This window comes from Catharus ustulatus, chromosome 9 (genome assembly GCF_009819885.2).
Source record: "Catharus ustulatus isolate bCatUst1 chromosome 9, bCatUst1.pri.v2, whole genome shotgun sequence".
NCBI lineage: Eukaryota > Metazoa > Chordata > Aves > Passeriformes > Turdidae > Catharus > Catharus ustulatus.
In genome coordinates this window covers 2,693,402-2,705,692 of record NC_046229.1, presented here as the reverse complement: position 1 = coordinate 2,705,692, position 12,291 = coordinate 2,693,402, and the positions used below count along the sequence as shown (strand labels likewise).

Here is a 12,291-nt window from a genome sequence, read left to right as displayed (position 1 = left end):
GCTCTCCCCGCACCGCTGCCCTCACAGCTCAGGGAAGGAGCTCTCCCCACACCGCTGCCCTCACAGCTCAGGGAAGGAGCTCTCCCCGCACCGCTGCCCTCACAGCTCCGCCGGGCCCCGCCGCGGGCGCTCTGAGGGCGCTCGGCTCCTCCGCGCGGTGACAAAATGGCGGCGGCGGCGCGCGGGCCGCGCGGGGGCGCTGCGGGGCCGGGCACGGTGACAGCGGGCAGGGCTGAGGGCTGAGGGCTGAGGGCGGCGGTCCCGGCCCCGCTCCCTCCCCGCCTTCCCCGCCCGCCCGGCCGCCGGCACAGCGCGGGACGGAGCAGCGGCGGCCCCGCGGTGGATGCGGGAGCAGCGCCGGCTCAGGAATGCAGCAGCCGGGCGGAGCGGACGGGAGCCTCCCGCTGCTGCTCCCGCTGCTGCTGCTGCTGCGGGCGGGCAGCCGAGCCGAGCCCGGGGACACCACGCAGGGTAAGGGGGACACGGGGGGACACGGAGGGGAGCCCGGCTTCCCCCACACCGCCTCCCGTTAACCAGCCCGGGGTTTTCTGGTCGCTCTGTGTTTAATTGCTTGGTTAAAAAGCTCTTTCCGAGTGTTGGGGCCGGTGAGCATTCCCAGAGTAACCATTCGCAGGCGGTCCCGCTTTGCGCTCCGTGATTGATGGTGCCCGAGGTGCTGCTGTCGCATTGGGGATTTGTCCCTCGGATCCGGCTCTCTCGGCGTGTTTTGCCATCTCACCCTCCTCGCATCCCCCAAAAATATTTGTTTGTTTATCTGTTTATTTATTTACAACAAAAAGGGAGCGTCTCCGTTTTGCTTTTAGCGGGTGATATTTATCCCGCGATCCTTCTGCTTTATCGGGGTTCCGATTCCAGGCTTTTTGCGAGGGATTTATTGTAAAACACAGCGTAGCCCGGGCATAAAGGGACCTTGGAGTTGGGATGGCTGGAATTGGGCAAGGACCGATTCCTTCAGCCAAGTCAGTAAAAAGTGAGCAGTGTTTTTGGACGGCTGCATGAGAATTTCACCGAGATTTGGATGTACGTGAGCTCGGCTCCTCCGGAGTGTTTTGTGCTGGGTGCTTCAGTCACAACCCACCTCTAATATGTATTTAATATATATGATAATCTTTAAAGAAGTGAGAAAAAGTGAACGCTGAAGAGAGTTGAAAAAAACCAAAATTTAACCCAGATTTTAAATAGAGTGGGATAACAATTACAATTTGCTCGTAGCTAAGAGGTAAAACTCCTGTCTCATCCCTGTGCTGGGTTTGTGCCGGTGTTGAAGCATCCCCAGGGATCTGCCTCAATGACTTCCCCACATCCCACGAATCTCGTGGTACACATTCAGTGCCTGCAATGTTCTACCTTGGGCTCGCAATTCTTCCTCACATCTCAATGGGAAAATTTTCCAAAGTTGTTTTCTAACGTCTCCAGGGAATGCTGTGTATGCTTAACAAATAGCTGTGTTTTTTAAAGGGGAAAAAAAGGGCGATTTCCCCCTTGGTTTTTCAGATAATTTCAGATAGGGCAGCACGGTTTTTGCATTTTTCAAAGAGCCTGGAAGGGACAAATAAAACCCCATGAGCTTAAAGCAAGTGATCACGTTGGGTCTGAAACGGACCCAGAGGATGAATCCACCTTTATGTGAAGATATAAATATAACCATTAATAGATATTATATATTAATGTAGTTATTACAGCACAGGTCATGCAGTACAAGTTACACCAAGAGGGGTTTCAGCTCAGTATAAGAAAGTGGTTTTTTATAGTGAGAACAATAATTCACTGGAATTATTCCATCACCCAGGGATGTGGTGGAATCCCCAAGATGAGACTGGATAATCTGAGCCACAAAAGGCTGGGCCAGGTGATCCTTCCATTCCAGCCTGGACTGTGATCTGTGATTATGTACACTTACTTTCCCACTGAAGTATTTCCTGTATTTTAAATAATATCTTTGGCAAGTGCTTACAGTCTGGATTCATGGGCAGATCAAGTGATTTATTTATTTTTTATAGATAGACATCTATCACATGTTCAACCACATATTAGGTTTTCCCCCAAACTAGGTTTTGTGGAAGAATGGGGGAACCTGAACATCCAACACCAATTTAAAAACCAAACAAAGAAAAAGCCTGTTCTAAAAAGTTTTACAGATTTCTTTAAGGTGACCGTAGTGGTTGGGTAAATAGAATTTGCTCTACCAGAAACCCAGCCCAGACAGAATCTTCAGTTTAACCCTGACATTTTCACAAAGAGAATGTGGACCACTGTCTCCTGCTGCTGCCTTTTTGTCCATGACCTTTCCTTGGAGGGAGCAAAACAACCCCAAAAGCTTTTTTCATTCACTGCCTTTAACTTGTGCTCACTGGCCAGAGTGTTGCAAATAAAAGCACAAAGTTGCTGTCAATTTAAGGAGCAGCAACTCTCCAGCTTGGATACTTTTTTGCAGTGTGTAGCTCTGGATATTCCCAGCTCAGCTTCATTATTGCTCTTCCAGATGATGTAACTTTGTCACAACCAAAGAACTGTGAATAATAGAAAAACATTTTAAAAGCGTGGAGTAAACCCACAGATCTCTAGATTGTGTTTTAGATTGTAGCGGTGTTGCTGATTTCCTTAAAAATTTGTGAGATAAAGTTGCACAGCTCTTGATTAGTCCCTGTGGTTAATTGTTTCATCTCTGGGTCACAGGCTGCTGCTTCAGCCACTATCCAGGATTGAGTTTAAAAACAAACAAAATGCTTTTGTTGCCTTAAGCCTCTAAGAGGATGAGGGTAGATGTCACTGTTTGAGGTTGTAACCTTGTATTTCTTGACAAAAGTGGCTTGAAGTAGCAGCAAATTATCTTCAGGACATCGTTTCTTTGTTTCTGTAATTAACTTCTACTGAAACTGTTCTGTTAATTGTGTCCTCGCAGGGATTTAAAGTGTTGCAAATGAGAGTTAGGCAGGGGAGTATTTTAAAGCTTGTGTATGGATTTAAGCAGGCAAAGAGAGGGGGAAAAAAAGAGTTTCCCTGAGGTGTGACACTGGATCCTGCTCTTTGGAAACAGATGTAGAAATCCAGCAGTCTCCAAAGAGCACCTCAGAGTTGAAATCTCTTTTAAAAAATCTCTAACTAAAGCAGCTGCTTTACACACAGCGATTGTCCTGCAAGCCAGAAACACGGAGAGTTAATTCAGACAAAAGAAAAAGTGTAAACCTTTCCTTCTGCCCCCCAAAAACCCCTCAATCATCCTCAACTGCGAATTCAACATTCACACAGTTGCTGTGTGAAATGTTGTGTCTCTAGAAAGAGTTTTTAGGAATGTGCTTGAGGTGTTTGTGCTGTCTCTCCTTGCCCTGGGTATCCCGGGGATATATCTGCTGCTTCCCAGGGGAAATGTCTCGGTGGCACAGCTGGAGAGTCTCACACCCGGGGCAGAGAGGAGATCACCCAGCATTCCACCACAACCTCAGCAAATCCTGCTCTTTTACTGTTAAGGTGCTGTCTTTGATCCAGGTTTCTGCTTTTAAAAATTAGCAAACCCCGTGCTGTGTCTTGAAATCAACTCCCAGAAATTCTGGTTTGAATAATGAAGTGGCTTTGCAGGGCTTTTCTTGTTTCTTTTTCATTGTAATCAAGGAGAGGTTGAGAGTCAATGGATCTGCACATTTATAAATGGAGCAGCAGTGAAATGAATAAATGAGAGCAGTTGTCAATGATTCTTTGTAAATAACAACAAAACACCGGTGTTAGCTGAAGGATGCTTCTGTGGGGATGGTGATGGCAGTTTTACATCCTTTACTGCTTTAAAATTCCTGAAATTCTACATTTGATGGAAAGCTTCAATTGGTCAGGTGCTGCAGAGGAAGTTACTTTTTTTTTTTCTGTCAGAGTCACTGCTGTCCTTGCCAGGAGTGTGGCATGTTTAATGTCATTTAATTGGGCTGGAACAACAGGGTGGCAGGGGGGGCTGTGAAGTTTGCCAAGGTGGAAAAATGGAATAATTTCAGCTTAAATATATCTCACTAGTGTGTGATGTAATGATAAAGCTCTAAATATTACTATTATTTCATAGTAAAATTCTTTGAAGTCCCCCAGGGAATATAATGTAAAATAAAAGAACTTGCCTATATTTGGACTCTAATGCAATGCAATATTGAAAATGGTGCTCTGCCAAAGTCAGGCAGCTTGGGGAAAAGAAGTAGCTTGAGAAAGGAACCCTTTAGTGAGGAAAGCAATAAGCCAGGCTCCTCAGCCTGCTCCATGCCAGCACCCTGGTGTGAGGAAGATTGCTTCCCAGGATCTCCTCCTGAAGTGGAGACACGGCAGTGCCACTGTTTCCAAGTAAATCTGCAGGGCTGCAGATGAAAGGAAGCGCCTGGAGGCTCGTGGAAAGGATCCCATGTTGGTGGGATGGACACAGATTTGGAGGATGATTGTCAGGTAGTATTTCCAAAAAATGGTGCAGGGTGGTGACCAACAGGAGCAGGAGGCACAGCACTGCATGGAGGAGGGACTGCCAGGGATAAAGAATTGGGCTGTGTGCACAGAGCTGCTTTCTCTGGTGTTCCTCAACACATCATCACATGGAATTCAGGAGAAAGGAGAGCAGGAGAAAGCTCAGGTCAAGGCTGCTTTGCTGCTTCACCAAGTGCCTGGAGATTCTGTGCTCGAGATCCTGTTCTGTCAAACCCCTTGTGTGGAGTCTGGTTGATCAGAGAGGGTAAAGGGCAGCAAAAGATGCTCTTGCAGGACATGTCCTGGATCACTGGTGCTGCTGGGGGCTGGAATGTGCCAGTTTGGGGTGCTGGTCCAGGCCTGGCTTAACCCACCTGGGCCCTGCTGAGATTTTCTGATCCCTTTGCTCTTGTTACCAGTGACTCTGGGAAATGGCTGAGGCTGAGTCAGGGGAGGTGTAGGGTGGATATCAGCAAAAAGGTTCTTCCCCCAGAGGGTATTTAGGCACTGCACATGTTCCTCAGGGAATGGGCACAGCCCCAAGGCTGCCAGAGCTCCAGGAGGGTTTGGACAATGCTCTCAGGGACAGGGTGGGATTGTTGGGGTGTCTGTACAGAACCAGCAGGGGGGGAATTGTTGGGGTGTCTGTACAGGACCAGCAGGGTGGGATTGGTGGGGTGTCTGTACAGGACCAGCAGGGTGGGATTGGTGGGGTGTCTGTACAGGACCAGCAGGGTGGGATTGTTGGGGTGTCTGTACAGGACCAGAGCTGGCCTGGATGATCCTTTGGGTCCCTTCCAGCTCAGGATTATCTGATTCTGTGGTGTCACATTGGAGACAGGGATCCTGGACGTGTTTATTGTGCCCTAGGAATTTGAAGGGGAAGAAAATCTTCTTTGGGTGCTAAGGAAAGCTAAAAAAGAACAAACAAGGCAAGTCCCTGTGTGTACAGGCAGCCACTGTCACTGAGAGTTGGAGCAGAAGTGCTGGGAGCTTTGTGCAGAGGTTCCATGGTTTCTATAAGCCCTGCTGATGCTCTGGGCTCTGCAGAGATGTGCTTTCACTCACTCCCTGATAGCTGGGACTAGCTTTAAGTTTGGACTTTGCCATCCCAATATGCACTGGGAAAGTTTCATAACTGGGTGAATTCTTGAGAAAAGTTTGTGCAGGCTCTGGGGGAAGCCTGCATTTTATTAAAAGCTTTTTTTTCAAGCTGCTCAGGTCACATGCTGAAACTGATACTGCACAAGGGCTTCCTGTGACCTTCTGCTCCTTCCCTCCCAGGGCTGTCCCTGGTGTCCCCTGTCCTGTTCCCAGATGCTCTGTCTGTCTGCAGCACAGCCCTGAACATCTGCTCCAGGCAGAGCCAGGAAGGAGCTGCAGTGGTGGAGCTGGGAGCAGGAGCACAGCAGCAGGCCATGGGAAATGGAGAGATCAGAGATAAGAGAGGGAAAAACGCTCAGCAGCTTTGTCAGCTCCTCACACATTCCCTCCAGAGGCTGGGAATGGAGCAGGGGATGCTTTTCCTGCCCTGGGAACTCTGGAAGGATGTGCACTTCCACAGTCACAGCATCAACACTCCACTGCAGAGCTGCTCTGGTGGCCCAATCCCCCCTGAAGATGCTGAGCTGAGATCTAAAGGATGGAGGGTAAATGTAAGGAGGGTGTAAATGTAAGGAGGGTGTAAACGTAAGGAGGGTGTAAATGTAAGGAGGGTGTAAATGTAAGGAGGGTGTAAACGTAAGGAGGGTGTAAATGTAAGGAGGGTGTAAATGCCATGAGCTGCCTGAGGGTGTCTGGTGTGCCTGGTCCATAGAGAACACCACGGCTACTCCTGCAGGGCAGGAACCTGAGCTGGGCAAGGAGGGATCTGGGTGGCCTTAATTCCAAAATGTGTGAGGGTTTCAGCTCTTACCATGCTGACATCCACTCCTGTGGAACATTCAGTGTGTCTAAATGAGGGAGTTTGAGCTCTGTCTGAATTCAGTTTCATTCTGTCCTCAAAGAGAAGTGTGACTGAGCACACAGAGGTCTCCAGAAGACAGAAGCTTGCTCAGACAATAAAAAAATAAAATCAGAACTAAGATTAGATCTGGTTTTCCTCAAGTGAGGTCCTCTTTGCAAAACCACAGCCAGCCTTTCTCCTCATGCTGTTGTGATCCACAGGGAACATCTCACCTGTGAAACCTCTGTGGAGTTAATGTGGATCTGAGCCCTGTGCAGGCTGCACTGTGTTTACAACAGCTCTTGCCTCTCCCAGTTTTTCCTGTAAGGGGTCAGTTATCATGGGTGAGCATCTCTTCTCCAAAATTAACTTGGCTTCAAATGAAAGGAAGTGTCTTTATAATTTTTTTGTTTACTCTGAAGTACTTGATGTGCTGTATAAGTAACAAGCACTCTGCGCGTTTTCATTTGAAATTCCTTTTTGTATATGTTAATTATTCATTCCATATGTTTGGATTTTTTTATAAAACACATTATCTCTGTGAATTTAATGAAACTCTGTAGCAGGATGGAGACATCTCTTTTTCTCCAGAACGTGCTGAGTGCAGAGAGCAGCACGTTGAGCTCTGCTTTCAGTGAGTTTCACCTACAGTGACAAGAGGTCATTCCATTCCCAGCTGATTGTCAGGAAGATGGATTTCCATCATGAAATGCTTTCAGGAGGCCAAGGAAGAGCTCCTGGTGGATCTTTGCTTCTGCCTGCTGGCATCTCTGAGGCTGAAACACTCCATGCTCACCAGAGGATGTTTCTGAACTGAGGGCCCCTGACTTTTACATTCACTTTTCTTGGCAGCCTGACAGAGCCCAAGTCTGGCAACCTTTGTAAGTGAGATGCAACAAGCCTCACTTATTTCAGCTATTGCTCTGTCACTGTGTTTTTAATTTACTGTAATTCAATAACTGACACAATGCTGGAGTAAATAAATGGGCTGTGAACATTCTCATAGACCTTGGGCGTCCAGCTCAGGGCAAGATTTAGCTTTTAATTAACACTGTCCATGAGATTTATTGTTAAAATTGCATCCTTTTAAATAAGTCAATCTGAAGTTGATTAAGAGATGAATAATTGAAACCTGGTGTGGGATAACAGAATGCATTCTGGTGGATGAAGCACCAGACCCCTTTTCTCCTGAGTTTTGGGTCATTCCCATAAGCTGGATGTTGTCATTATCTTTGCTGTGCAGACTTTGTTGCTCTGTGATGGAGAAAAAAAAAGAGTTTTCTTCAATATATTAAGAACAGTAGCATTTCACCTGTGTATAAACTGCATTTTGGTACAACAAAGAGCTTTAGGAAGGACACCCTGGTACAAAGCCTTCAAGGGTTTTTGCTCCTTTTAGCCCCCTCTGCTACACAAATTCTCCAAAAAGAGGCCCAGGCAAGGGAAGAAGCTGTAAAGGCATCATCTCACTGTAGGGGAATCTTATTAGCAAAATTATATCTCATCAGGGATTCAAAGAAAATACTGACCTGATTTTCTTGTGTTATATAGGGAGAGATGATATCTGATTTGCCCTTTTCCTTTTTAGAGCCTGTTTGTAGGATGTGATTTATGTTCTTTCATTCTCTGTTTGTGATTAATCTTTTTTTCAATCCTAATGAGTATTTCTGACTCTGTGTAGTGACCCCTGAACAGCAGTAAATTGTTCACCAACTTGAGAGTATTTGATGTGCAGAATTTTGACAATTTTCTCTTAAAATCTGCGGTCTCTTGCTTTTCCCAGCAGCAAATATGGTCCTGATATGAGGGGCTGTGTGACCAACCCCTCTCATTTCAGGCTGAAATCCTCCAGGGAACATCAATATCAATATTTTGTTGGTTGAGCTGTTCAGGGTGAGGCAGATTAGGTTGGGCATGAAGTGAACTGGGCCATTCCTTCCTTCCTGAACTGGTTTCACTGGGGGGGCACCTTTGGCACTGATCACACTTGTGGCTCTGCTTTCAACATTTCTGTTGGCCCTTAATGGTTCTGGGGAAGTTCTTTGATCTGTCTTGAAAATTTCAAAAGCTGAGAGTTGGTACTGGGGGAATGAAAAAAAGGTGATCTCAGTGTTGATAGCAGGTACAGTGAATTTTGAGGGAAATTATTCAATAAAGGAGAGGCCACCTGCAAACTGACAGCTTCTCCTTGCCATGAGAACTTTGGTTGGGTGACAATATCTTGTGGTGGAAGTGGCTCCTGTAAGCAGGGAACCTTTACAAGGATTTTGGGGAATCTGAACATTTCAGGTTTTCTGTTGTCATTTATGGGATGTGTTCAGTTCTCTCATCCTAGAGAGAAGTTTCAGTCTTGTCCAAGATCATCCTGAAGTCTCTGGGCTTGGAGCTCTGAAGCACTGGGTGATTTTTTTGGTCTCTTATATTTATTGTGGAGTACCTCTGGTACATCCAACTTTAAAAATCCGTGTTTAGCTCTAAGAGCAACTCCCTTTTCCAGAAAGTTTTGACAGAATGCAGCACCAGAGCCTTAACTGGAGTTTCCTCTGTCAGTAAATGTGTGAAGCTGTGGCCTCAGGCATCCCAGCCCATCCAGCAGGGTCACAGCAGGGACAGCAATGCTGGCACTGCCTCTGCTTTGGGAAAATCAGAGTTCAGGCTCCTGCACAGGTTTGTACATCAGGTGTTGTTTATTTTGTTGTCAGCTCTACAGAAATCCCCTACCCAAACCCTGTAATTGTCGGATGTTCTGTTATCCTATTCCTCCTGCCAGTTATTATCTCCTGAGATTATCAAGGGTAACTTCACCTGGACTAATTGTAATAACTGACAAGGCCTGGGGGGAAGAATTCTGTCTCAGCAGTGCAGGGAGGGATTAGGTGTGTATATATTCCCTGTAATTTGCTGAGAGGTGTCTATGTACAGATCTGTCAGAAGAACTGTAAAATCATTTGAAATGTTGCAAGGGATGGATGTGTGCTGATAGGAGGCTCAACTTTCTTTAGCTGTTGTTGCATTATCCCACTGAAGTGAATTTTATAGGCTTTTTTCTGTCCTTGCCTGTGTAAGCTGGTGTCAGGCTCTTTGAGAAGGCACTTATGTTCTTGAAGGATTATTGTGCTCATTTAGCTTTCATTTCATCAGGTATCAAGGCTTGATATTATCCTGCTGTTTGTTGCTCTGTTCTCCCTGGGAATTACTGACACCAGAGATGTTGGGGATTACACTGAAGATGACTGAGGTGCAGCAGGGAAACACCTTTTGATCTCTCCTTGCTTTGCTGTCTCAAAGATCCTACAAGATCCTAAAGATCCTGCTCATGGCTCAGTCATTCAGCAGTGCTGATTAACACAGCCAATCTGAGCAGCAGAGCCTGACAGATTTTCTGCCACACTCCTTTAGAGGATGCATGTAATGAATCTTTGAAGAACTTCAGTGGGCAGTTGCTTTCAGCCAGCTGAAATATTTCCTGTGGAAAGGAAGAGATTTCCACGTGAAAGTCACAATGTGCCCACCCCTGGTGTGGGATGTTCTGGCCTTAAAAGAACTCCAGAGAATGAACTCAGTCCTGCTAATGATGGTACTCGTTACCAGTACACAAAGAAAGTGCACTGAAAATTTATTTTTATATATTTTCCTTATTTTAAAACTCGAATCCACATTTTTTTCCCCAAGGAAATGCTTTTGCTGCTTTGTTTCCAGACACACTTCATCCAGCAGTGAACAAATGTAGAATGTCCTGGAATATTTTATCCTGAAAACCAGGGAAGTGCAGCTCCTCTCATGGACTCTGTTGGGCTCAAATCCACGTGGTGCTTAAAGAAATGGGAGCAATGTTTTGTTTTGCTGTGTGTGCTGTAATTCCTGAGTGTTTCCCAACATTTCTGGTATCCAAATGGACCCTGGGATGATTTTTGTCCTGTGGGGTTTTGTGGGGTTGTGCCAGCGCCCCTTTCCCAGAGGAAAGGGAATGTGTGAAACTTGAATACTTGGGATTTAGCCTTGGAGCAGGATGCAGTGTTCCCTTTGCTTCCTGCAGCAAATGCCATGGGAGCAGGGATGGTTTTGATCTGTGTGTGATGTGGGGCTGGCTCAGCTTGCAGGGATGAAAGACGAGTGTCACTTCCAGTGCTGGCTGCTCTGCCATGGCTGGCCCAGGCAAGGACAAAGCCTGGGCTTTGCAGACAGGAAAAAAAACTGCTCAGGGGGGGATTGGGTTTCTCCAAACAAAATATTATCCAAAAATATTCATGGGGTTCAAATGAGCAGCCAAATGCAAATGGTTGCACTTTTTGTTCCAACGTTCTCATGCTCTCTCCCAACCTTAATGATAATATCCCAATTTTTCCTCCAAAAATGTGCACAATAGGCATCTCATTTGCCTACTAATAAATAATGCACAATTCAGTTAAATCCTAATGAAAACACAGTTTCTGTGAGGAATATTGCTCAGACTGAAGGTGGGATTTGAAATAATTTCCAAATTTTAACTCCATTTGTGTGTCAGGAGAACATTTGCAGTACTTGGTGAAAGCTGCTGCAACTTGAGACAGTATTTGTTCTTGGAACCTATATTTAATCATTTCTTGTGCAGTTCAGGGAGAGCAATAGTTCTCTGAGCAAGAACTTTTCACATTTTGGAGGAACATAAAGATAAAAAAGGAAATGTTTAATGCTGTGTGTTTAAATTTTGTCTGGGAAGCAACTCCTGTTCCAGTCTCTTCCGTGGCTTTTTTGGCTTTATTACTTTTCTCAGAGAGTTGTGAAATGAGTGATTTTTGTATATGTAGGGAAAGGATTTTATAATCTTCAGGATTTTTCCATTTTGCCTGAATCCATCAAACATTTGTCCAGATGAAATGAAAGAGGAGGCAGCTTCAAGTGTTCCTTTCCTGTTGCACAGAGTTTGATCATTTCTGGAGTTCTGCAGAATTTCCCAGTTGGAGCCAAACTAGGAAACATTTCAGATAGTTTGTGCTCATCCATCGTTGGTGTTTGGGATTTGGGACTTGGGTGGTTTATTTTGGACATTTTGGACATCAGCCCAGGTGTAAATGTGCTGGAAAAGGGGTGCAGCTGGCAGGGGAGGGTCTGGCCTGCATCAACACCTCTGCCCTTGGCCACTTTTAATCCAAGTTATTTCTGGGATTTCCATCTCATGAAGATGCACAAGGGTCACCTCTGGAGAGCACAAACTGAATATTTGGAAATTCACTCTTAGTGCCTGCTTACCAGGGTGGAATTTTGTTATTTTTTGTTGTTTTCTATGTTTTAATGGCAACCTTGCCCTCTGTGGGGCCGAGCTGTTGGAGTTTTGGAGGCAGAATGTCGTGCACTGAACTTTGGGATTTGCTGTGTTTGGTAAAAGGTTTGTCCAGAACTGCTGGGAGGTTTGAAGGCTCCATCCCTCAGTGCAGCTGCTTTTTCACTCCCACTCTGGGAGGAGCAGAGCACGCTGGGTCTGTGCCTTTGAGCTGCTCTGATGGATCATTTCCATTGGCAATTCAAGGTCCTGGGGGCTGTTTGGGTTTCAGAGCATGTTTGTGCCAGCCAACTTCCATGTTTTCTATTAACATCCCTTTCATTTGGGGAATGTGCTTTGCTTAATTGGATCTTGAAAGCCACAGGAGGATATTTTGACCAGACCTGTTCTTCCTTACACTCAAGTCAATTCAGAATAAATGCATCCTGTACCTGATACTGGTAATGAATTGTTAGTCCTTGATAAATGCTCCATCACATACTTTGCATGCATTTTCTTTTTAAAAATCCTATTGAAATGCATTTTTTTGTACACATGGAACAGTTAGAGGTTTACCTGAAGCCCCTGATGGGGTGCTGGAGATGTGCTGTAGTTCAGCCCTTACAGGCACATGATGAAGAGCAGAGAAACACAAGCC

General features: G+C 45.7%; 1 protein-coding gene across 1 annotated transcript in view; it reads left to right on the top strand.

Moving 5' to 3' along the window:
• The first annotated feature begins 332 nt into the window (after nucleotides 1-332).
• ROR1 (receptor tyrosine kinase like orphan receptor 1) overlaps nucleotides 333-12,291 on the top strand; it is a 148,585-nt gene continuing 136,626 nt past the window's right edge. Inside the window, exon 1 of the mRNA XM_033068037.1 lies at nucleotides 333-471. Coding sequence (XP_032923928.1) covers nucleotides 369-471 — 103 coding nt within the window. The 5' untranslated portion in view covers nucleotides 333-368. The remainder of the gene's footprint in view (nucleotides 472-12,291) is intronic.